Raw genomic sequence first — 27367 nt, 5'->3', positions numbered from 1 at the left:
ACTTTTTCCAATTTAACAATAGAAGTTTAGCACAATTGTTGCTTCTCTTTTTTAGACCTTCTTATAATAAGACAAACTAACAGATTTGTGTTTGAAATTTATAGAAAACCATCTTCAGGTTTAATTCGCTATCCTACATGATATTTAATGTCCCCTTGTCACGACAATAATTTAATAAGGAACCCTCAACCATTCAGTTAATACGTACCCAATAAAGTCGATCATCAAAATCTATTACCAGTTTGTCAATAGGTACAAATTATCATACAATATAATTCACGCAACAGAAAAATCGGCGAGTACCTAATTATAGACCCATATGTCTCACTTTGGCAATATCTCGTTTCGGCTAGCAAGGATATTTGCGCCGTTGAATGCGATTTGCGCTTTCTCAACCACAAATACTTTAAAAAAGCATTTATTTTTTTATACTTATTTTTTTGCCACTCTGTTGGCCGAAAAATATTAATATCCACCGGAGGATGGCATAAAATGACTAGATGCATAAGGGTAAAAAACTTGATATTTTAGAATATCTTGAAATAAGCAAAGCCGTATAGGTCGCACTTTATTTTTAACAATACAATAGAACAATAATTTTATTATGTCTACTATGTATTTTTGTTATCTTAACATAGAATTAATGTTCAACCTTAGATGAGTAATCTGTGATTCTTGTCAGTATTTAGTTTATTTATAGTTGTCAGTATCCATCCAATTTATTTATATTTTAATAACTGTTAGTTTTTTGCTAGTCATTAAATGTTTATTATGTGAATGTTGTGTTGAAGGTCCGGAAAATGTTCTTTTTAACTATTAAAATATTGGAAGAAAAATAGGTTTTTTGTTATAGGATAAGGCGAAACATATTAAGTACATTAAAGGCATTAGCTGATACTGTAGATTTAGAATTTGTATTAAAAATCAGTATTTTAGAGAGCCATGGGTGACTTTTTTGAATGAACTTATGTGAGTCGTGAAATTCATCTAAAGGGTTTAAAAAAAGAGATTGAAGGCCATGAGTGCTATACAGTACAGAGTAATTTACCGGTTAAGGAAAAATATCTTAAAATTTTTTTTCGAGTTTTTTTAATAGCTATTTGGTTTTTGGAATGTCTAAATAATGTTCAATAACCTTTAACGTGAAATGTGACATACGAGGGCGGTTCAGTAAGTCTTTGGAAACCAAAAAGTTAATCTTTAAATCCAAAATTCAAAAATTATAAATTATTTGTATATTATTATTAAAAACGTTAATAAAATCGCAACAGTGTATTTTTTTGGCTGTTACTTTTAGACAGGTCAAAATGGAGTCCACCGAGTCCATGTAATAAATATTAAAAGTACTCAATAAAACCTTTTAAATGAGGTAACACAAGATTTCTATTTAATGCATTTATTCAAGATGGCGCTTATGTGTTATTTTGACATTTAGAACTGTCGTTTTTATGTCAAAATAAAATAGTGACGCATTTATTTTCGTACACTGATTTTTACCTATTCAAAAATCATAAAAATGTAAAACGTTAAAATAAAAAAAAATACTTTTTTATTAGGCCGCCATTTTGAAACGAGTTAAGATATGGGTCTAATATTTCAGGGTTATAAAGTACTCATTAAGACCTTTAAAATGAGGTACCACACGACCCCCCTTTCTATTTAAAATTTTTTCTCAAGATGTCGCCCAGCCGCCATCTTGGAATTTACAACTACCTAGTTTACAGTGAAAAATAGTATCTATAGACCAATTTACTTATGCCAAGTTTGAAAAATTTTTTTTGAATCGTTCAAAAAATAAATGGGGGGGGGGACTTCAAAGAAAAGCACTGTATATGCAGACTATGCGGTTACTTACTGAACTATTTGTTACATTTTCATGTTACAAACTAATCCCACAGTATTAGCATACAAATTTCCTGACTATAAGAAAATTTCAAATAATTCATCCAATAAATTATAGAATATTATATTAAGTAAATTTTGCTTAATTATTGATAATAAAAGTATTTAGTAAGATCCCATTAAATTGAAAATATGGTAATATAATGGTTATTTTAAATAGTACTCCTACGGTAAGATACAAGCGCAAATAAAATTTACCATTTATAACAAGGTATTATCAAGGTACGATTATTACAAGACAAGATATACAAGTTCCATGGCAGTGGCACCAATACATATTAATTTGATGTTTTGCTACTTTACTAGTTTGTACGGCAATAGATTTTAATTTATTGTAAATCTATAAGAAGTTGTTATGTTGAAGTATTTAAAATTTTAATTCTCAGTATATCAGTATATATACAATTATATATATATAATTTTGGCTATACTAAGTATTTCAAGTCATTTTAAAAAATTACTTTTTTCTGACATTTAAACTTGATCTTGAGACTCTCCGCGTGTCTGATATTGACCCAGAATAATATTTCTTTTGGTGAATTTTAATTTCATTCAACTAATAAATTTCATTGCTGATAACTGCCGTACATTCATCGAATATTGTGTATAAATCTATTTGAAGGACCACAGGGATGCGAAGAAATCATTGCAACACTTCTAGAAATGAAATATGATTGTAAATATTTTTACTGCTAAGATATAAAAATGATGACACCTTTTAAATCAGCTTAGTCATTTGGTAAATTGGCAAACTTACGATTGTATTTTTATCATAGCATGTTTTTTGTGTGAGTTTCAAATCATTTTATGTAACTTAAATGTATTTTATGCTTTTGTAAGTCCCCATACATTAATTCTTTATAATAATTATTTTTATTTACTATTGTTTCTTGCGACAAAATTAGTAAAAAATTAAAGGCAGAATTTTCTATTGTTTTGTCCTTATTTTAATTTTCAGATGTTTTGAACATTTTCTTTGATAATTTTACCATTAGGTTACGATTTCTGCACGAATAAACGGGCTTATTCGTGCGTTATCCTTTCTCACAAACGTAAATTGGCTTACCCTGTTAAAAAGCTGAATTTGCTTTATACAGAACATGAGTCATACGAGCCGCTATCTTCCTATATACAAAGCGTGTATTTTCTCGGTGCACTATGGTTAAGCGAAATAATCGACGGATTTTCATTCGGTTATTGGCCATACAGCCGATGTCAGCTCGAGCTAGGAGCTCGTACATTCAAACTTTGCGGTTTTACTTCATTTTAAGGGTTATAGCACCGACCCGAATATTTTTTTATAAAAGTTCTTCAGTATATTATGCACCCTTTGTGTTCGTTGTAGTTCAAAATTGTGCTCTTGAATGGTGTATAGACGTATTTCATGTTTTGTTGATAACAATTGGTGATTATACATTGGGTAAGTATTCTTTTTTAAATCTGTTTTGTTAAAGAATTTATTTAGAAATTTATTAAAAAAGTGTACATTTTACTATCTACTTATATAAAAATATAACTTGAAAAATTATTTAAAACTATACATTTTACAACTATAGTTATTTTTAGCTGATTTTTTTTTGACTAAACTACCGAAAACATTCTTATATTAAAACAAAATAAGAATGCGGTAAATAGCAATGCTTCACGATATCATAATTTTAAACTATATTTTTTGCTCAATAGAAGCCTATTTATAATTTTTCGAGGCCTGGGTGCTACTTTAAATTTGGCACTTTAATGTCAGACACAACAAATACAACTGAAGAACACCTACATTATTTTAATGACGAAACGCACGATTAAATGTGTTTTTTTATTTTTTATACTGTAAGAGTCGATAAGGGTTTTGGAGTTAGGTATACATTATATTGGACAAAAATTGAGAACACTCATTTTAATGAAATCAATCGCTTTTTAAATAAGTACTCTTTTTTCTAGAATATATTATGTATTTTAATTTCCTCTATTATAGCACAATACACTGATGTCTAATATGGTTTTTATCACCATAATATCTCATTAATATTTCGCACAATTTAATCCGTAATAAAATAATTAGCTGATATTGAAACGATCATATCAGAAGCAAACACCTTGTTCTGCGTTATGAAATGTAGATAATCCAAAGTGATAGGGATATTTTGATAAGGGTATTTCGACACACGATGAATTTATTTCTTTTCTAAATTGATTAATTACTATTTCGCGCAGTATAAACTTGTTGCATAATATCTACTACAACTGTTCATTAAATAATTTCTGAATTTTTTTTCCACCTTAATTTTAGTGCCCGAATATGCTAATATCAGAAGTAACTTATATTATCGCAACATTGCTACATACACTGTACCATTTTTTATCTAAATAGTGCGCTGTATTGGTATTTCTTAATCTGGGGGTTTTTCATTTTTTACTAAACATTTTTATTCGCTTAGATAAATCAAAATTAATCACATATCGATTTGTGCTGTTCACAGGAACTTCGTCAGGATGGATCCTATAGGGTAAGTGGTTTAATTTTATTTTTTTATTTATTAACTTTATTATAAATTATTTAACTGCATGCTTGTAATCTTTAAATATGATGACTATTGTTACATTGTAGTTTTTTATTTGTACTAGAAAATGCGCTTTACAAGACGTTTAATCATAATACTTGACATACAGCGTGTTTCATTAATAATTTCTAAAAAATAAGCAAGTTTCACCAATAAAAAACTTCTAATTTAATTCGGAAATGTTCTTTTTGATATAATTTTGTTATTATGCATTTCGCTCTTACTTATTGCCATCTATTTTTTAACATAAAAAAATGCATAACGAGATATAACCCGGTATTTTTTGTTAGTTATGGGGTGAGATCTTTATAATTCCAGCGATTTTTCAAAGTCGTGAATTTTTAGGTTCCTTATCTCTGTATTATTAATTAGTAAACACATTTGCATAAAACCGAAAAACATGCATTGTCTGTCTACTCAATATTCTTTGTTCCAGTTTAAACCAACACTGGATGGGGTAAAAGCTGTTTTAGCTCGCAAGATACCAATGTTTTGTTGATATGAACACCACCATAAGGAAACGACCTATACAAATTTATTAGGCTCCTATGTTTTAATATATTCATTAAATTCCTTTTAACCACATGGTTAAATATTATAGGTCTCTCTTTTAAAAAAATATTAAAATTAATACTTTCATATGATAATAAATCAACGGTGTCTTCATCCTATTTAGCAAAGAATTAGGTCAAGGGCGTGCAAATAAAAAAATTAGAAGGACCAACAGCTTTTCGAATTAAGTTATTGCCAATTTACCAACATTGACCTTAATATTTTTTTGCAATAAACAATGATACATAGCCAGAACGGCTGGTTCTCCCAGTCTTTATCTTTAAGAGTTATTGTTCTTAACATTTTGCTTTAGTAAGTGCCTTAAAAAAGTTGTTAGTGTTAAAAGTATAATATAAGCCTGCTGTTATATAATGGGTAGCTTTAAGGTTATCATGTACGTATTATAGGTATATTAGTTTATGCTAATTTTTGTATTAGAATAGGTGTAGATATTTTTGACAAAAAGATTAACTTCAGACAATATTGTTCACCATTCCTTAATTATTTAACAAGTTTTATATTATTTTCTTAAAGTCAACATATTCATATAAAATATTTAATAAATAATGAATATATTGATACCAATGGTTGAGATGGTAAATTCAATGAATATATAGTATGATATAATCATATGTATGTTTGCAATTTTAATAACAACTAAATTTAATCATTTTTATTTAATAAACATATAAGTGATGAACCGTTATGCACAAAAAAGTAGGTTTTCGCCTAATTGACTAATTATCACTAGTTAACCAATAAATCTGTTACAAGAAGAAATCAATTAACTTATAATTGAATGACAAATAACAAAACACTCTTGAAACAGTTTGCACCAATTTGGCTGAGTTTACATATGTTTAGGAGGGAATACTCGTATGTCTCCTAAGATGAGACTGAAAATAATAATCAATCAAGCTTGTTAACGCAAAATGGTATACAATGCGTTTAATTAACGATGACATATAGTAACACAGTTTAAGTGATAAGTGTAATAATTGGAATTATTATATAAAAGTTTTATTAGATCTGCAATAACTCGAGACATATTTTCAAATTAATAAATAGTTTTACGTTTAATAAACAATATGGTAAGATCAATGTCTAAAAGGTGGTTCATATCTTATAATTTTTTAATCATGTCTTCACATGAAATAACGCCAAATTTTAAATTAGATAAAAGAGACTTTGGACTCTTTTGCTGTGTTTTATGTCAATTCAATATATGGTCAACAGTTTATGAGATATTTAACATCAGTAGTCGTAGTTTTGCATATAAAATCAAACCTAACCATCATCTAAGCGCCCGCTTACTTTGCAGAGAATGAAATTCCTTAGTGTGCTGTGCGATCTTACTAACACAATTTTGACCATAAGTTTTATAATGAGTTAAAATGTTAAAAGCAAAACTTTCACTACTTCATTGATACTAAATACTTCATTAATTACTTAATTTGTGGAGTATGGAGAAGAAATATAGTTTCTTCAAATGGCAACCGAGAATTTTGAATTTGCCATTCGAAATCTAGGCCTGGCTAATACAGGGTGTCCCAAAAGTAGACGTCCAAACGAGAGGAGGTGATAGAGGAGATATTTGCAATCAAAAAAACCCTATATACTATTATCCGATTGTGGATGGTTTAAAAGTTATTTCCATTCTTCTAATTTTTGTAAAAATCGCTTCATGCATCATGCACAAAATTTATTACAAAAATATCATAATTTATTTACTTAGTATTTAGTGCGAGTGTGACCCTAAGGAGTGCACCCTTTCATAAATATGATTTGGATGCATAATTGTTTCTTTCACTAGTAAGAAAAAAATAATTTCTCAATATGTTTAATTTTTATTTAAAAATTATTTGCCTTTTAAGTGAGCCTGGCAGAAACAAATTTACTACAAAAAGTTAAAAATTATCATGAAAAGTTACTTATTTAATGAAGATTCTCATATGGTGAAATACTTTCAGATAAGTGATACGAGTCTTTTTTAATTGACATTTTTATTAAACTAATCGTTTTTGGACAAAAACCAAAATATTGTAATACTAAATAATCTAATTCTAAATAATGAAAAAAATAAGAATTTATTGCTATTAAACATCACAATAAATGTTCAAAATGCGAACTACCTGCCCTAATACACATTCGGCAACGGCGGATGAAATTACTTTTTATGCGCCGAAAGGCTCTGTCATTGTTGGTAATAACGTTGGCCGCTTGTCTTATTTTTCTTCGCAGTTCTACTTCAGTGTGGCTTTCATTGATAAAAACAAGTTCTCTGAAATATCCCCATAAAAAAAAGTCTAAGGGGTTCAGGTCAGGCGAACGCGGCGGCCATTGGATGGTTCCTCCCCTTCTAATCCATCGATTATTAAAAGTAATATCAAGATGTTGCTTTACGATTCGGGCAGAGTGAGCAGGAGCTCCGTCGTGTTGCAGCCACATGTCTCGCCGTGTTGCTACAGATACGTCTTCAAGTAAATCGTTCAAGTTATGTTGCAAGAAATGTAAATAATTTTCGCCGTTAAGTCTTCCTGGTAGCTCGAATGGTCCAATTAATTTGCCTTCAATTATCCCTGCCCATAGATTGACTGAAAACTGATGCTGAAAACGATCATTTCTCACTATATTAGGATTAACATAGTCCCAATAATGCAAATTGTGTATATTAAATATCCCTGTTCTTTTAAAACTGCTTTCGTCATTCCACAAAATGTTAAAAAAAAAAAATTAGAGTCTTCTCTATTACGCTGCAGCATTTCCCGATAAAACTGAGTCCTTTTTTCATAATCAGTGGGCAGAAGTGCTTGAACACGTTGCACATGATAAGGATATAACAGATTTCTTTGTAAGACTCGATGAACTGTGGATTTGGGAAGTCCCGAACGTCTTGCTATGCGACGAACACTTGTTGTTGGATTCTCTGTTGCAAATTCCACAATATCATCTTCATCGTTATCATTTCTAGGTCTTCCTACTCTCCGTGGCTGACCAGGAATGATGCCTTCCAAGTAACTCTGATGCACATTTATGAAAACTCTATGGTCAGGATAGCGATTTCGACCGGGAAAGCGTCTTTCATATTCTCGGGCAGCAGCTGGAGCATTTCCATCACAAAGCCCATAAACATAGTGCATTTCTGCATATTCGTGGGAACTATAAGCCATTTGTGAAGGTTTACTTGTAATAGTAGCCAAGGAGTTAAAAGACGAAAAACTCCGAAAATAGAAACAGCAAACAGTCTAAGTATAAGAAATAAAACCTAATTTGTTGAAAAACGAGAAAGAAACTAACTACATTCGCGACAGGGAACGGTATGTTGATCTTAAAAATTATTTGAAAAAGAATATTTAGTTTTCTTATCATAAATATTTGACCGTAAAGAATCTGCATAAATAAAGCATCTTTTTCTGATAGTTGTTTATTTTTGGTCCAACACGTGCTTTGTAGCAGCATCAATTCAAACGCAAAAATGTGTATGTAAAACTTAAACACATAGGGAAATTATCATTTTCTAAGTAGTGACAGAAGCAATTGTTTTGCATGCAATTATTACTTATGAAAAAGTACGCTATTTAAGGCAACATTCATAACAAAGACCACGCAAATACGTGAGGATATTCTTTCTATGAGTTCTTTACAGAATTCATGACACTATTTTTATAAAAAACAGACAACGGTTATAACTTTTAAACCATCAACAATCGAATAATAGTATATGGGGTTTTTTTGATTGCTACTGACCTCCTCTATCGCCTCCTTTCGTTTGGACGTCTACTTTTGGGACACCCTGTATAGCCGAAATAATTAAAATGTGCTCCTTCTAACATCCCATGACAAAGAAGCCGTGACATGGCAGCGAAAGGGCAACATTTGCAAATGACTGAGTAGAATGTTTTGATTTCAGGTCCGACCTTATATAAATATATATATAAAGTTTAAAAACTTTTATTTTGTTACTGATTAAAAATGTAAATGTATAACTTTTGTGGATTACTTTAAATAGCGTAAATACAACCTTTTTTATTAATGCTACCAGATGATAGTTGATGGAAAGTTTTTGAGCAAGTGGAATTTATTAATTAATAAATGTACATTTCCAGATGTAGTGTATATAGCCTTGATTGATAACTCAGATCGAATAAAGTAAAACGGTCCTGAAATTAAATATAGGTACCATAACAAAAGATAAACGCAATAGATATAGGTTAATTAGATAGATCCTATTCTATTTCATCTATCTATGCCGTGCGAATCTATATGAGCATTTGAAAAGTGATAAATAATAAATGGAAAAATATTGCTATTCTATTACGAGAATAAACACTTGCATAAAACTAATTTTTCTTTCTTTGCTTGTTTCAGAGCCAGCTGTCTGAGTTTATTGTAAGTACCAATAGTTTTAACTCTCTTATTGTATTTTTTTTCATATATGGTAAGTAGCTTCCTAGCACTTAAATACTAAATAGTCACATAATTATAGATGATTATAGTAAAAGAGCAACCAAAAAATTGCAGAAATGCAGTTAAAACTGCAAAATTATTTCAGAAGATCAAAAATTATAAAAAAGAATCTGTCAAAGTCAGAGAGAACTGTACAACCCTTCTCGTTCAATGAAAAGTTGTCATAGTTTCATACTAAGACCTAGACACCTAGACACATTAATAGTGAAATATAAATATTGTAGCAGAAGTGCTCGTAAAAATCAATTTAGTAAGATTACTAAAGTATATCCCCAAAGCTCACTTAATTAACTTTTTTAAAATGGATTTCTGAAATGATGAATTTAAAATAAAAATAAAAAAGTATATTAAAAAAAAACACAAAATTTTATGGATATAAATAATTTCAGTAAACCGGCAAAGAAGAATTGTAATGATGCGGTGGAGGAAAAACACAAAAATACCAAAGATGACGGTCTAAGAGAAATGATAGCAAGTTGTAAATCTCTTAGTCAATATGAAGGGAAAACTTTTAAAAGTTTGTTACCACAGGTAAGTATTATAGAATTATCTGAAAAATATGAAAAATGTGTTTTTAGATTTTAGCATCACTATTAGCAGCTAGTTTCCACATAGGTAACGGAATCTCATTAGCTTACTCTGCTGTGTTGATCTCACAACTAGAGCAACCTGATAGTCCCTTTAAACCTACTAAAACGCAAAATTCCTGGATGGGTAAGTAAATTTGGTCCTACAGATGATAGGTATAATAATGTCTTATCTTGTAGCAAGTGTTTTAATAGTAATAATACCACCTGCCTCAATATTTAGTGGAATTATAATGGATAATCTGGGCAGACTTAATTGCATAAAAATTGCTGGGTTACCTGGAGTGGCTGGATGGTCTCTGATTGCTCTGGCAAACGATGTACCCACAATTATTGCTGGTAGATTGTTAGTTGGAATTTCCTCAGGTAATTCTTATTTGTAACGTAAATTATATTATGACACTGTAATTTGTAAAAGTTTTACCACTTTTGCATATAAATTATAAACGGGATCGATGAAGAAACCATTATCAGAAGAAAATAAAATTATATGGTCTGTACTTTTTACAAACTATTATCGAATAATTGCATCATTAAAAAAAAATATTTTAACTTTTATTGTTTTATAGCCTGGGGTACAAGTCCTGGTATCGTCTACATAACTGAAATCGCAAACTCGAATCTAAGAATGTCACTAATGGCAATAGCTCCTGCGTACGTGTCGCTAGGTAAGAGTTCTTAAATTTTATAAAACAAAAGTTGCTTTTATATGATTAAAAGTCACTAAAAAGAGGTATTTTTGAAGAAATCTATCCAAGCCATTTAATAATGTATAAAATTACTTAAGACCAAGGAAATCATACTGTTCACAAAAAAATTCGATTCGGTATCTTGGGATGTACGATATTCTATCTACTAATTTTATTAAATTGCTAGGTAGAGTTAAAAAGGTTGTAGTTATCAAGTAAAACAGGGTTCCGCGGGTAGGTATTAGCAAATTGTTTCCTTTCTGCAGTGATAGAAATGCAACTCCTATTATAGTTTGTACGAAATAATCAAAAAACGATATGTCTTATTCATTTCATGGTAGGTGGGCCATGAAATAATTGTATATTTTTTGGTCAGATGACAGTCTAAGACCATATTACTGGAAAATTCTGTAATACAACCTATTCAAGTTTACAGTTTATTGTGTTCTTTTCACCCCTATTATACGGAAACCCTTACTAAAGAACTTTATTTTTACTTTATTACTTTTATTTATTATGTATCAATTTGGTGTTGATTCCGTCTAGAATTTATTATTTTAGGTATGGTCTTAACATATATGCTTGGATGGTACTTGCATTGGCGTACCTTAGCTTGGATCTGTAACGTGTTCATCATCGTTCCTTGCTTAGTCTGTATTATTATCCATGAGAGCCCATCATGGCTGATTCTTAAAGGAAAATATGATCAAGCTAAGAAAAGCTTAAACTGGATCCACAAGTATCAAAAAAAGCCTGGTGAGGTAAGGGATTTGATACATTATTCAAACAGTAAATAATTACTCAAATAATTTAAAATATTATAGCAAGAGACCTATGCAGATTTGCAATATAAAATTCTTCAAGAAGAGCAAGAAAAGAAGAAAATTGAATTAGCAAAACAAAAAAGTCAGAAAGGAATAAGATTTATTATGCAGGAGTTCTTAAAACCCACGGGTTGGAAGCCTTTGCTGATATTAACTGGGTTGTTCTTCTTCCAACATTTCTCAGGAATTTATATTACGATGTTCTACAGTATTAGTTTTATACAGGTATGTTTTAGTTTGATCTTACTAACAGGCGATACCCTACATAAACATTACAAAATTATTCGTTAACAAATAATAAAAATTAAACAAGTACCTATCTAAAGAATATACTATGTTAAATGAGGGCGAAATCAGCTTATGGGTGGCAAATTGAATTTTTGCATTTTCAAATTCCCCTTTAGAATTGCTCTTCAATTACGTATTTATTGTTTATGTTCGGTCAAGATAAATTCGGATCAAGATTGAATATTGGTCTATAACCGGGAACCCCAGCCATTGGCCAATCATAAGCTTTACGTTATACGCGTGGCATGAAAGGAAACGTCACATTCCTACTCATAAAACATCGTATCGACGCGTCACAAATTACGAAATAAGGCAGGAGTTTGCTTTTATAAAATGTAGCAGATCACTTATGTGAGAAAAAGGCAATACAGTGCCGCCTAGGCATACTAGTTTAATTCGTTTTGTAACTGACACTCCTATATTAAATAGCTAGAACCTCAAAGCAATTTTAACCATTTAAATTAATCGAAATGCAATAAATCCGTTTCAGCTCCCAAAACACCACCGAGGTTGTTCTTGTTAAGTGTTTATGAATCAGAAGAATTTAAATTGTTACTATTTTATAAAATACGTATTCTATAAAAACATAATAAACGAAAAAGTAAGTCATTTTCACCTTCAAGGAGTTTATTTCTTCCTCCCGTCCAGGAGATTAAATTAATGTGAGATTACGTGAACCCTGATGCACGATCAGTTGCAACTTTTTCGGGGTGATTTATATCCACAAATTCTACAATTTTCTCCCCCATTCCCAAGATCTCCTCTATATCTGTAGTTTTAACCTGCTCCATTTCTGGCTTATCTTCAAAACGAATTTTTCATTGAACCACCGCATGCCGCTGCGAATGTAAAATTCGATCACATCTCTTTCATCCACCTCCAGACCCATCGATTTTTCCAGAGAAACAATATCTTCTATCATTGACATTTCGGGTTTCAATATTTTCATCTACAGCCTAAGGCCACAGCTTCCATGAACACAGTGATTAAGGTCCTCGTACAACGAGGGACACCCAGCCAGGCCTCATCAATAATTCTTAGGCATATCTCGATGTTAAAGTGGTCCTTCCCAGTGGAGGTTCGTGGATTTTTAATTTGCGAAGGATCCGCCAGACACAACAAAAAACATTTCTAGTTTCGAGACCGAAAGTCATTAAAAAAACGTTATTTGAGCATTTGAGTCCTTTTAAAAGCTCTGGCTTTGCATCAAGTCCAATTCATGTGTTTGAATCCTCCCCTTATCAACCCGGGTGAAACCGATTGTAGAAAAAATAAAGTATTTAAAGAACAATAGCGTAGGACCAAAATATAAAAAATCAGATTCTTTATTTATGTCAAATTGTTAATTTCTATTTAAAATCTATTCTTTTATTTTTTTAGATTAGATTTAGAAATACTTCAATTACTTTATTGATAAAATCTAAAATATTCTGCACAAGTTTTTTTTCTATTGAAAGCATAGCAAAAGCATTGAATTTATCCTGAGCCAGCGTACTTCTAAAAAACACTTTTTCCAATTCTAAAAAGAAGTGAATTCACAATCACAAGTTTCAGAAAAGCATTCCTTTAAATTATGTTTTATTACAAAGAAAGAACTTAAGAATACCAGTGCTGCCTCGGTTACCACACATGTCATTTTCACTGTATATAACCGTAAGTTCGAACTTAATTTTCCACTATTAATAAATTAATAAGCGCTACTGCATTAATTGTCTTATCAAAAATTACTTTAGGAACATTTTTTGAAGCTCTGAAACATATCTAAGTATCCTGTAAATTGGAATCTAGCTTTTATTTATGAAATCAAAATGTCGTAGTATTTTTTAAAAATTATATTTATATTGTCTTTTATGCATTTATTTTCAATGTTACTTTGTGAAAATAATAAATCAATGTTATAATTTTAACTTGCCTGTACACTGTGTCCCATTTTAGATGAAATTGCAGCGTGTCTCTGTCATTTTTTAAGATATAGCTTGCGATTTTCGCGACATCACTTTTTTGAAAGCCATAAACAAAAATATTCCAACTACTTTTGTTCCTGAAATACAGGGTGAAAACGAAAATATTCACTTTTGAAAATTTTATTATTTTCAGGCCCTGTATAAGATTAACAAAAATGAAAACTGCTTATAATAGATATTTTTATATAAAAGTCAGTAGCGTGTTTAAAAAAAAAATTTAGAGCACTGTTTTTAAGATTAGGCACAAACTTGGTATTTTTTTAATGGTATAAAAGTATATTTTAAGGTCAAATTTGTTCACTTTTTTTTCTGAATTGGTGTATATAACACAAACTAATTTTTAATAAATTTTACCTTCAAAAATCAACCATATTTATGTTTGTTTTTTTAATAGTAGGCCATGAATTCTTTCACACATGCATTTAATTACTACGTTTTTTAAAATGCCATGTAATTTAAACCTATTTATTTAATAATATTTTAAACATAAACTTAAAAATGTGAAAAACAAAAAAATTATATTGGTAAGATTGAACGTTAAAAAATGTAATTACAACATTGACATTTTGTCTTATACATAAACCACATACAGTTTTAATTCGCGCATTTAAAAGTATAAAAGGGTTGCTTTTGTAAGTTTCTAAATGCTTCTTCGATTGAGGCTCAGAGTGATATTATTACGCCAATTTGCATAAATTTTATTTTTTAAGTATGACCATATAAAGAATCAAAAATACTTAAAACCGGTGACCCTATTAAATATGCCGCTGTTGCTTAGATTGGATTCGTCAGATCATATTACCTTTTTTGCAAAATCGGGATCTTCTTTTTGCTTATCTGGATCTTTACTTTTGCTTAAAAATCAATTAGAAAATTGCAATCGTTTAAATGGAGCACCCGGATGCAATTCTCGAACAATATTAACCTTATATGGTTTAAATTTACTTTTTTTAAAATTTTTTGCACTTTTGTTTTTGAAACTCCTACCTCTTCCTCATTTTTCTACAAGAAATTTGGAGCCCTGCTTCCATACACGCTAAAACAATTATTTCGCCAGCTTCATTTCTTTCAACATGAGGGTGCCTAGGTTTTGAATAGCAGCCATAATATAATAAGATTAGATTTTAACCGGAATACCATAGCCCGAGATGGCTGACGTCTTTCTCAAAACCTAATAAGACCTTTTTTATTTTGTAACAAAATAAGCAGACTCTTTACATGTTTAAATATAATTACAGCGCTGCTTCTAAATTTCTGGTGGCAAGTTTTAAACATTTTATAATATCATACTTTTAAAAATTTTCCATGTTTTACCGTCAACCATCATTATTGATTTGTATTTATCTGTGACTTTTTTTGGATGTTGAACTTTTATGTATGTGTGAAAGAATTCATGGCCTACTATTAGAAAAACAAACATAAATATGGGTTTTTCTGAATCATGTATTCAAAAAAAAAAATGCAAAAATTTGACGTTAAAATAAAGAGGTTTGTGCCCAAACTTAAAAACAATGCTCTAAAAAAGATTTTTAAATACGCCACTGATTTTTATGTAAAAATATCTATTATAAGCAGTATTTTTTTTTCTATTTTATACAGGGCCTGAGAAATAATAACATGTCGAAAACTGAACATTTTTAATTAAAATATTTCTTTTTGTGGCTTTCAAAATTTTACAAAAAAGTGATACAGGATCGCTAAAACCGTAAAGCTATATCTTAAAAAATGAAAGAGATACCCTGCAATCTCATCCAAAATGGGACACAGTGTACATGCGTTTCAAAATTTATTAAATACGTACGGATATATGTACATTTATGTTATCTGCATTTTTTGACTGAACCTGATTAAAACATATTTCGACTTCTGGAAGGCTTCTAAAAAAAATTAAAATCAACTGAATTGAAATTACGTATAACTCCATTTGACGATAACACTGTTTTTCTATCTTCACTTTCTTGTATATTTTTTCCAAATATTCAAGCAACATTTGCACACTACCGTTGAATTTTTTTGTAAATCGGACCTAACTTTTCAATTTCAACTGTTTCTTCTAGCCTATTTTCTAAAATATATATAATACTATTCATTATTGAGTAGAACACAAAAAAAATAAGTCTTACCTAAAGGATGACATGAGATCCGCAATGAAAATATCACGGTAACCATAGTTCTTTCGCGTGGCCAACGACCTTCGCGTAGGTTTCCATTCGGTTCGAGATCCTGTGGAAGTAAGGCTCGATGCACACGGCGATTTTCATGGCAAAGTTCGCTGCGAGCTCGCCGCGAAGTTTTCTCGCGCGCATGTAGCAGACCAAAGGATCAAATGGTGCGATTCACACGTAGGCGAAATCGCAGCGAATACGCCGAGTAGACGCCGCTAACCGCCGGCGCTCGCCGGGGACTGCTACTTCGCGACGATTTCGCGGCCAAAATTCCTCGCTGAGCCTCGCTCTGCGGGTAAGCAGTACTTGTTGGAACATTGAGCAATTCACACGGCTCGCCCCGGTCGCTTGCGCTCGCGTCATTATCAGTGGTGTGTATTATATTAAAAACAGTTGAATAACACTATGACATGTGATACATTAAAATTCTTAAAATTTTGTCATTTTTAATTAAGTAAATCATTATTACTAGAATTGATTATTATTTCTTTGTTTATTATTTTATTTCATAATGTTAGGTATTAGTTCACTTTTACTGTTACATATTCATTATAAAACAATTCAAATGATTTGTACGAGTTGAGATGAAATAAAATATTGACAAACTAACAAAAAATTTTTACCTTAATGTTACAGCCAACATCTCTACTGGGTTAACTGCAAGTCGCATAACTGTATTTTCAACTTTTATTTTATCTTCCAATTTATTAGATAGTTCGTTGAATGACCAAATACTCATTCTAAAATAGTTAAAGAATTTTAAGGGATCTTCTTGTAGATCAGTAAATAACGTCACAAAAGCTCCTTTCAGAAGTCTAGCACTGACAAGAGGATGTACCCAATATTTTCTTTTTGAGTTTTTGTACAAATAATGGTACGATAAGTACGCCACTGCAACACGTCTTGAACCATCCATGCTAAAGTCGTAAACGTAATGAAAGTCCGTTGAACGCGATCTCTTAAATAAACTTGCTCGTGTGCACTGTAGAACGGCGTTCTCGCGGCGATCTCGCCGCGATGTATTGGTCTGGAAGTAAATAAAAATAAAACACATGACAAATAACCAACCAAAAAAAATTAAACGTTTATTTTCAAAAGACCTACATTTTTACAAAAATTTCGAACAAGACGCAACCATATATTAAAAATATATTATTATTTTGAAAATATTTACTTAAAAATTAATTTTTGATTAAGTATAAACTACAAATAACTAAAGACAAATATAAATTAATACATTGCTTTATGTTTTATGTACTATCTATAGAGCTACAGTTGTCGCATGTTTGCGCTGCATGACTCAGGCAAACAAATTTATTACAGGCTCTACAAGTGTAAAAAGATTTGTGATCTTTATTTCTTGGACATATATAACACCTTCTGGAAAATGCTCATTTAGAACGGTTTTACTAAACTCAAAGATCAATCTTTAGAAAAAAGCGCCGTTTTAGATTTTCATTCGTATTGCAATTAAAAATTACAAAAGCGTTTATAGCAGCTGAGTTTATTAAGGAAAAGAATAGAGTTAGTGGCCACCTGCGGCTATTCCTTGATACACTATAAGTGGCAGACAATTGATCTACCGTATCTACTCCTCCTTTTGTCCTGTTGTAAAACATTATTATTTCTGGTTTATTTTGGTCCCTAGAATCGGGATCAATTGTGTTGTCATGATGGAGAGTTGATAAAAGGAGAAAATTTCTATTTTTTTTTGGAATATAGGAGACCAATGTTACGTCTAATTGAAATGCAAATTTGGAACTTCTTTACTGAAGTAAGTTTATATTCTTTTAGTAACTTTATTATCAAGTCATAACTTGTAAACCAATTATCAAAGGTTATGTTTCGCCTTGTTCCCCTAATTGGTTTTACCAATCGCAGAAGTATGTCAGCCGGTTTGTTGCTAAGGGCGTACGGATCTCCATGCTGCTGGCCTACATATGCTTCTAAGTTTAGTACATAAAATGTTTTTGAGTCTACAAGTGCAAATACCTTGAGGCCATATTTAGCTGGCTTGTTCGGTATGTACTGCCGAAATCCGCACCTACCGCGCAAAGACTCAAGTTTTTCGTCTATTGTTAAATATTCCGAAGGTACATAAGCTGGTTGAGAGTTTTCCACAAACCGATCAAATATTGCCCGAATTGGAGCTAGTTTATCAATTTTAAGTCTTTCCTCCCGAGAATCTTTATTGTCGAACCTCAGGCAGCTTAGTAGGAACCTAAAACGCTTTAGGGGCATCGTTGCTCTAAACATGTCTATACCGGATCCATCGCTAGCCCAAAGCTCATCTAAATTTAACCTACTAGCCCTAAAACGGCCACACATATATAGTAGTCCAATATGGGCTTTCATTTCTAAAGCTGTTGTTTGTTGTATGATCGATTTGTCATTATAGTTTTCAGATTTCGTTTGAATTAACCGATTAGTGCATTCAACTATAGAGTCAATAATAAGTTCGTCTATAAAAATATTCCAACAATCAAAAGGGGTTTTGGCCTCTTTAGCAACACCTTTTGGTCCCGGAAGATGGATAATAATATTTTCCTGACGTGTACGCACAGCCTTATTTCCTGGATTAGCTACCCATTTAGTTTTTTTTGTCAACTCCCCATAAATACCTTGACTTTACTTCAGGCGAAAACTCCTCGACAATGTCATCTTCTAATATTTCTTGCTCAGAATCAGACTCCTCAGAACGCTGGCTAACGTGGTCGTCAAACTCGCCCTCAGAGCCGGATTCAATGGGCTCCTCATCAAGTATTTCGGGTACCTCTGATGATTTATCCGAAATTTCCCAAAGCCTCAACAACTTTTCTTGCTCTTTTTCATATGACCATCGAGCAGACATAATATCTACAAATTAAATTCAAGGTAAACAAAAAATATCAATAGAGTAATAATAATAATAATTATTATAGGTTTATAACATATTAATATTATACGTAATTATTAATAATAATAATAATAATTTATATATAATATGTCGTATTTACCTCTAAAAGAATCAAAGAATTAAAGAAAAAAAAATTACGAGAATGGTAAGCTGGCGCTACGTATTTTGCAACGGACAAAATTTTAGAGATGTTAAGTAGGTTGGGGTATGGTATATACCCCACCACTGGTCCTTCCAGAACTCTCGAAGGGTGAGGTTTATGTCCTCCGTCACCTCAAAGCAGCGCTGAAAAATGTAATTGGTGTACGTCTTAAAATTAGAAATCACTTACTGATCCATAAGCTGTAGGATAGGAGTGGTATTGGGTGGTAGGTAGAGAATCTTTATAAACACGAAATCTTCCGAGTAAATCATCTTCGAGATTTGGTGGGTGAGCGGAGGCATTGTGGAGGACAAGAAGGGCCTTGCATGTGTATAGTGTTTTCCTGTAGATATTTTTTTAACAAAAGGGCTAAACACTATTCCACAATGAGTTTCCTGCCTTCAGATTTGCCCTCCATATAACGTTTTTCTTTTATAAAATCTTATGTGACTAAAGGCTCTGAGATTTTGGTATACTAGCAGAGGCTTGATTTTGCAGTAGCCACTTGCATTGACGCAAAGTGCTAGAGTTAATCTATCCTTGATGGTTTTGCGCCCGTACATCCACACCAAGAGAATTACTCCCACACCTTGCTCATGTATTCCTATATATCACGTTTTATTTCAATAGACATCATCTTCTTCGCACCCATGGTTGGAAAAATAAATATGATAATGTTTTGTAAATGAAAAAAAAAGCAAAAAAACACGACTGCACCTCAAAAATGCTTCAAAAACGAGGGAAACAAGTACACAGGGGAAACCGAATCTTTCCATTAATTACTTTTAAAAAATAAAAAAATCTTAATACGCTAAATAGGTGACCTGTTTTAAAAGCCTAAAAGTGGGCGGGACAGACTGCCCTCTACTAGATACGCCACTCACTATAAGATTTGTCCCCAAATTCACTTTTAATCTTTATAGTCCAAGAGCCCGCGGCTTTCAGGCCTACGTTATATTATCAAAGCTGAAATTTTTTGTGTGGTCTCCATATAAGACAATGCAGGTATGAACGGATTCTCACTATGGAACTTGAGTCGCAGTGCCATCGTGCTTTAATATAAAGTAGTAAAGGTGAATAAAGTTTTGTCTTAAATTTGTTAAAGTATATAGCTCAGTTTTTGTATATTTTATTAGTAATAATGTTAGAAGCTGCTTTGTTCATCGCCGGACGTCTAGTATAATTATTTAAAATTATAGTATAATTAGTTATAATTATACTTTCGTCTTAGTATGAATGATGAGCTTTATATAATATGTTATTTGGAAAACTATAAAATGATGTTTCTTCTGTAGCCGGACAGTTTAGGTGATTCTCCTATCTTGGCAGATACATTGAAAGTCAGTTTAGGCTTATTAAAGAAGTTAAAACCCCAAAGAGATTTATTTGGACGTATGCTGGGTATATCGATGGGCATATTGTAGATATTACACTTACCACAGTGCCATTCTCAACATGCTATTTAGATGGGACCATTTGTAAAACCGCTTATCTGTGTTGATGAAATGTTACGTCATGAGCAACCACTTAGCATTGATGTTTTATTAATAATTGGTGTTTTTTTCTGATAACTGAACCGGAGCAAAGTCAACCACATGATTTTATCAAGAAATTCAAAGAATTCGATTTTTAATAGGCCTATCATCGAATTGCATTCGAAATAAAGAAGACGAACAAGAGGAGGTTTTTAATATTATTCAGAGATTTATATGCAATATGTACAATACTCACTGTATAATTGATGTTAATGCGATAAGACTTCAAAAGTTTATAAGTTCTTATTCAGCTCTATAAAGACTTCAGGTACGGTATGAAATTATTATAAATAAATTATAGGCTACTTCTAATTGTTGTAACTTATTTGAGTTATTACAGAAACAGACGGAGAAGGCGATTATGATGATGGATGACCCATCTATATAACACTAGCAGTAATGAAGATATTGGAAATATTGACTACAATGATGGAGATGATGTAATATTGTTTTATGTATTTAATAATACGTGTTTCAAATATTACTATTTTACTATGTCACACAGGCCTACGCTGATGATCTGGTAATCCTTTGCCCAGGGAAAGACGCCGTCTCAATGCAGGGCTCTATGATGAGAGCCCTGCTATGGTGGACATATGGTGCCTCTCGGGGGGTCTCAGGATTAACTCCAAAAAAGTCTTACTATCATTAACTCCCACTATTCACGAGAAGACGTAACTTTGGCACGCCCCCTGTTATATCTCTAGGTGGCGTGCAGCTGCATTACTCCAGGACAGTTCGATTTCTGGGAATATATCAAGTTGGATCCCAAACTCTCCTGGCACGATCATGCAGACACCAGAATAAAGAAGGCCATCTGCGCGCTCTGGGCCTGCAGGCGGGATTTTGGCAATACCTGGGGTCTGTCTCCTAAGATCCTCCACTGGATCTACTCGCGCATTGTGAGACCTCTTCTCACATACGGGGCTATCATTTGGTGGTCATGTACGGAGAAAGTGAAAATTTGTGCTCAACTGGACAGAGTCCAACGTCTTGCATGTCTCAGCATAACGGGTTCCATGCGGACGGCACCAACTAGAGCGCTTGACACTCTGCTAAGCCTTCCGCCTCTGGACCTCGTTGTGCAATTCGAGGCAATGAGGACTGCGTACAGACTATACGTCCTTGGCGAACTACGTGCTGGCGAGACCGGTCACGGGCCATACGGGAATGTCCTCTCCTTCTGATGGGCAGTGACTGCATGGCTCCAGTGACTGTGGACTGCGAGGGATTCGTGACGCACATTGCAGGCAGAGAGGAGTGGCAGCATTCCAACAGACCTGCATTGCTAAATAGGGGAACCATCTGGTACACAGATGGCTCCAGAATGAATAACAGAACTGGATCAGGGCTTATTGGTGGGATCCCACATACCAGTAGGGCATACTCGCTGGGGGAGCACGCCACTGTCTTTCAGGCCGAAGTATTCGCTGTATTAAAATGCGGACAGAAAATCCTAAGCAGCGGACACCGCAATACAGTTGTATCAATATGCTCGGACAGCAGAGCTGCCATTAAGGCTATCACGGCCGCAAAGGTAAGCTCCAAGCTTGTACTAGAGTGCATAAAAGTCCTGAAAAAACTGGTACAGGTTGGATGCAGGGTCCAGCTCGTCTGGATACCTGGCCACGCAGGCCATGCAGGTAATGAGGAAGCGGACTCTCTCGCCAGACTGGGATCCGCGAATGTGCCAATGGGGCCGGAACCCATAATTGGTATCGCCAAATGCGTTGCGGTCGCGTCAATGAAGGGTCTGCTGGACAAGTGGACCTACCGAAGATGGACTGAGTCCCCTGGTATGAGACAGGCCAAAGCGCACATAGGTGGGCCCTCTGCCTGTCTCACCAAAAATCTACTACGCCTAAAAAGACGCGAAATTCGGCTAGTGACAGGTCTTTTAACTGGTCACTGGCACTTAAGAAGCCATCTCCATACTATCGGTATTGCGGACAACCCGGAATGCCGATGGTGCTGTGAGGAGGATGAAACCGTTGACCATGTAGTCGGGGAGTGCCCAGCACTCACGCGCGCCAGGTTCAAATACTTGGGTAACACTTTCAGTGTACCGAGCGACTTTAAGTCCTTCAGACCAGAGAGCCTTATCGGTTTCTCTAAGGCCGTTGGGCTCTGGTAACCCCCGGTGGGGCATGACGGGTCCATCAGGAGACCTATATGCACAACTGCCTTGGCAGCCCACTGTTTCGCCAATTCACTTTGTATTTAATTAATGGCTATAAGTTTAATTAACTACCTTCTTCTTTCAATAATTATCAAAAATTTATCAAACAATATTTCTTTATAGTTTTCTCAAATCTCCATATTATTCAGTAATAGTTATTTTAAAATATTCAAATTTTACATTGTTTACAAATCCCTCGAAAACCTCAACTTCAAAATAAACATGAAAATATATATTATTTTTTCAAAATAAATTTCTGAGGTCATAATAATTTTGTAAAATCAATTTTCTTGGTAAATCCAGTAAATAGAACGCACTATTTCATTCGCATTCGCTTACAAATATACATATACAAGGTGAAGGTAAAACAATTTATAAAATAAATATTTCTTCAGAAAAGTCTCTTCTAGACAAATAAGACCTTTTTTTATTTTTACATTATAAACAAAACTCCAGAGTATGGACATCACTCTACAAAATATATATACATACACCTCGCATTCGTGCCTAGAGTGACTTTCAATATGTCTGGCAAGATAGGGGAACCATTAGAACTATACGGATACAGAGGAACCATCATTTTATAGTTGCCCAAATAACATACATAAAGCTTAGCATGTATATAATGACGAAAGTATAATTATTATTTATTATTCTTTAAGGCTATCTGGGCGGGGGTGGCGACCGGACTAGGCGTCCGGCGATGAACGAGACCGTTTAAAACATTATTACGAATAAAATATATAAAAACCGAGCTTTATACTTTAACAAATTTGAGACACACTTTTACTCACTTGGCTATCTTTTACCTGCTGTAGCGACCGCGACCCAAATTCTATATCTTCAGGGTCCATTCATACCTGTATTGTGGACACTTTCGTCTTTTATAATATAACGAAGGCCTGGAAGCCGCAGGCTTTATTATTCATCACATAAAACAATTTTTTTTAGGAAGCTGGTAGCAGTATTGACGGTTACCTGGCATCCATAATGATAGGCATTGTGCGTTTGATAATGTCTGTGGCGAGCATTTACATACTTAAGGGCTTTAGAAGAAGATCCTTAATTTTTATTAGTTGTTCTCTTATGGCTAGTTGCATGTTTGTTGCTGGTTTATGGACCAGATGGATACAAGAAGGTACACCTTATATTTATTTTCACGAAAAATAAAATATATGATTTAATACAAATCATAAAATTTAGGAATTAGATAAGTGCGACAATAAATTGGTTCTTGGCTCCTTAAGTCTAATAGCTTAAGTCTACAATTCAAAATACTATAATAAATTTATATAAATAGTTATAAATATAGTAATTATTTTTTCTGAATTTCTAGGAAGTACTGAAATGCGATGGGTTCCCGTAGCAGCCCTACTGTTTTATGTAGTAGCCTCAACCCTGGGACTTCTACCGATTCCCAACATGATGATTGCTGAGCTGTTCCCCTTGGAAATTCGTGGAATCGGATACTCCGTCAGTTACAGTTTATGCTGCGTACTCATGTTTGTTGCTTTACAAAGTTACTACAACATGAATGAGTTGTTTAACGGCTCCAGCAATTTACAATGGTTCTTTGGCATTGTTTGCCTGGGTGGAGCGGTATATTCTTATATATTTTTGCCAGAAACGTTTAAATTAAAGCTAGAAGATATTACTGAGTATTTTAAAACGAGGTTTGTCTATATCGGACATAATCGTAAGAAATTGACTAAAGATGAAGCAGATGAGAAAATGTTAAAAGAGAATAATGTGAATAATAATGAAAATCTGCATGAGACTGTTTAATTTAATTGTATACCCGTTAGCTCGTAAGGTGAAGTAATTTTTATCATGTGTCATATTATGTATATTATTTTTCTATTTATTCTTAGTTGTTCCTTTAAGTTGCCGTACTTAAAAAAAATAAGTACTTGAATAAATATATTATCAAAAAATTGCATTACATTGCGTTTTTTCTCGAAATGAAGGACTATAGCATATTTATTTACAACAATGACATTCAACTAATTTAGTATGAGGTTTACATACATTTCATTTCAAAACGAACCACCCTTAATAACATTAGTTTTTTTAAAAAAAAATTTACATTTTCTTTTTAAAAAAACAGGTCAATTATGATTCACAGGGGGGTTTAATTTTAAAATTAGCAAAGTTCTGTCAATAACCTCCTCATCTCCAGTTAACTTGATGTGTCAAATGGGAATCCCCATCGAGTGAGACATCATTGTAAGCAGCATTACATTGTCTATTCAACTGTGCCAAAAAAAATTAAATCGGTTAACATATAGGCAACTAGTAAGCAAAAATGTGTGGTAATAAAAGACATTTTATCAATATAAACTTTGGTAGGTCAAATGGTTGCCTCATAATGTCACACATTATTTTAAATGGCAAACAATTTTCAATATTACTTCGCCAAAAAAAGTTGATGCAAGTTGAAGCGATTTACCAGTAAAAATGTATGATAATAAACATTTCATTGACATGGAGCGCCCCAGCACTACGCTTTGACAATTCGTGAGTGGCCTAATGAAGCGTTTCCAGGGATGTGGATTGGCAGGCGTGAATTGAATGATCGCCAGACTTAGCACCAGTAGGTTTTTTTCTTTGTGGGTATTTAAAAAGCAAAGTTTACGAAACCCCACCTCAAAATATTAATGATGTAAAGGATCGAATTATTTGCGAGAATTATGAACGTTTTGCGAGACTTAGACTTTTTAAAAACTAATTTATTAAAAAAAGTACAACTGACAAAGTGACAGGTTATAAATCTTGTACAATACAAATATTTTACTAAGTCACAATAATCTTAAAACTAAAAGTTTATAAAAATAAAATGTGCTGATGTAGCCAACCACGTTGTGGAGATTCAGCGGTTCTCACGATTATCGTTTGGTTAACTACGCCATAGGAAAAATCCATGGTGAAGAGTCAGCGGTTCTCACGGATATAGCTCGAGTGTACAGATATTAGCATACAAATACTAGCCAATTCGCGAGGAATTCCAAAGCCGACTTTATTGTCTCGCGAATAACGAAGCACATCTTAAGCCCTTAATAGAATAAATTCCGTGAACTGATAAAATTATTTATTTTTAAACACCTTTACTGTTACACTTATTTTACTTACTGTTACTTATTCATCGTTGGGTGGTAGATTATATGCTCTTTAAAATGATGTATCACACTTAAAGTAGTTATTTCAAATACAGTTTCAGGTCGATAAAATATCCATTATTCCCAGACATTTTTGGGCCACTATTCTCGCTGGTACGTCAGCCGATTTAATTTTTTTTGGCACTATTGAATAGACATTTTAATGCTGTTTACAATGATGTGTCTCACACGATGCGGCTTCGCATTTGATATATCAAAGCGAGATTAGCTGGAGGTGAGGAGATAATTGACAGAACATCGTCAATGTAAAATTAAACGTCCCCCTGTATATGTATATTGAAGTGTTTTTTTTTAATTAAGGGTGGTTCGTTTTGAAATGAAAGCACTGTTTTCTTTGTTTTCGTTAAATTTAAAATTGCAAAAGTTAATGCATTTTTTTAAACTTGTTCTAACCTATCAATATGTACAGCATAGAATGGAGACCAAACCATACTTTAATTGAGAATTAATCTTGAAGATTTTTTTTAAACTTCAGAAAGCTTAATACATCTCATCGCAATATTAATTTTTTTTGGTAATTTCATAATCAGACATCTATCTGTGCATTATTATCGCGTGGATAAACAGAACTAATAAACTCAGCAAATAAATCAGACAATGATTAGTCAACATCAGTCGCTCTACCACCATAAAACATGCATTCAGGCAGACCAAACGACCTTTTGTGCTCAAATATCCAGAAACTGCGAAAGTTTTCAAAAATCTGTTCTATTTTATTCAAATATAATCTATAATCACCATTAGTCAGAATCTTGCAAATAGCACGCGGGTAAAAAAAATAGGCATAATCTTCCTGAGATCTGGATTGTATAAAAGATCTATCGGAAACATTTTTCTCAATAATGAGATTTCTGAGTTCAGCACTAAAGAATTTTAAAGAATTAGAGTTCTTATAGCGTCTTACGGATATAAACCATACCATTCCCTCATACATAATGTCATAAAACACCGATTACGCCTTTTCAACAGTACAGTGAGTCTACATCGCTTGCCAATCAAAACCCCGCAGAAAATAGATAATTGAACCCTATAAAATCCCCGTTCCTAAAATCTTAAAAATATTCAACTTGTTAAAGGTTTCTGTGGCTAGTACACTTTAATTCAGAGTAGTATGCCAAGTGATGTTGTGGAAATAATAAATCAGTTGCAGGTACCACATATTAATCCTTATAACGACTAAAAATTAAATCTAAAAATAGATATCAAGCATTAGGAATAGAATATTTCATTCAAACATTTTGAATTTACCCATTTTGTTGTATTATTGGCTGTACCTATATAAGAATGACAACATGGCAGGATTCTTGAGTGTCTGTGGGAGAAAGGTAGGTAAAAAAACATTGTATATTATAAAACTTAATAATTTATTGTCATCAAAAGCAAATATTGGGTAATTGATTAAAGTTGGGACCTAAAGATATTTAAATTATAAGGCATGAAATC

General features: G+C 32.8%; 2 protein-coding genes across 4 annotated transcripts in view; both read left to right on the top strand.

Annotated features, from left to right (window-relative positions):
• LOC126738298 (facilitated trehalose transporter Tret1-like) overlaps positions 1-24687 on the top strand; it is a 40586-nt gene extending 15899 nt beyond the window's left edge. Inside the window, exons 1-11 of one of the 3 annotated variants that reach the window (XM_050443569.1) lie at positions 3089-3322; positions 4380-4406; positions 9381-9401; positions 9869-10010; positions 10058-10193; positions 10247-10432; positions 10636-10734; positions 11317-11516; positions 11580-11804; positions 23700-23886; positions 24085-24687. In XM_050443569.1, the coding sequence (XP_050299526.1) occupies positions 4393-4406; positions 9381-9401; positions 9869-10010; positions 10058-10193; positions 10247-10432; positions 10636-10734; positions 11317-11516; positions 11580-11804; positions 23700-23886; positions 24085-24533 (1659 nt within the window). In that variant the 5' untranslated portion in view covers positions 3089-3322; positions 4380-4392 and the 3' untranslated portion in view covers positions 24534-24687. Of the gene's footprint in view, positions 1-3088; positions 3323-3988; positions 4407-9380; positions 9402-9868; positions 10011-10057; positions 10194-10246; positions 10433-10635; positions 10735-11316; positions 11517-11579; positions 11805-23699; positions 23887-24084 lie in introns of those variants that run through there. The other 2 variants (XM_050443570.1, XM_050443571.1) reach the window with 2 other exon arrangements.
• LOC126738302 (uncharacterized) lies at positions 17767-23675 on the top strand. Its single transcript, XM_050443577.1, has 2 exons — positions 17767-22106; positions 22161-23675. The coding sequence occupies exons 1-2, from the start codon at positions 21756-21758 to the stop codon at positions 22701-22703; spliced, it is 894 nt and encodes a 297-aa protein (XP_050299534.1). The 5' UTR covers positions 17767-21755; the 3' UTR covers positions 22704-23675.
• Positions 24688-27367: the final 2680 nt, after the last annotated feature.

Source organism: Anthonomus grandis, chromosome 7 (genome assembly GCF_022605725.1).
Source record: "Anthonomus grandis grandis chromosome 7, icAntGran1.3, whole genome shotgun sequence".
Classification (NCBI taxonomy): Eukaryota; Metazoa; Arthropoda; class Insecta; order Coleoptera; family Curculionidae; genus Anthonomus; species Anthonomus grandis.
Note: the sequence above shows the minus strand (reverse complement) of the source record. Positions and strands in the feature narration are given on the sequence as shown.

Bases quoted from the DNA above. Each gene is read 5' to 3' on its own strand.
- LOC126738302 (XM_050443577.1), top strand. From the start codon at position 21,756: ATGGGCAGTGACTGCATGGCTCCAGTGACTGTGGACTGCGAGGGATTC. The intron at 22,107-22,160 runs GTAAGCTCCAAG...AAACTGGTACAG, and splicing joins AGGCTATCACGGCCGCAAAG to GTTGGATGCAGGGTCCAGCT.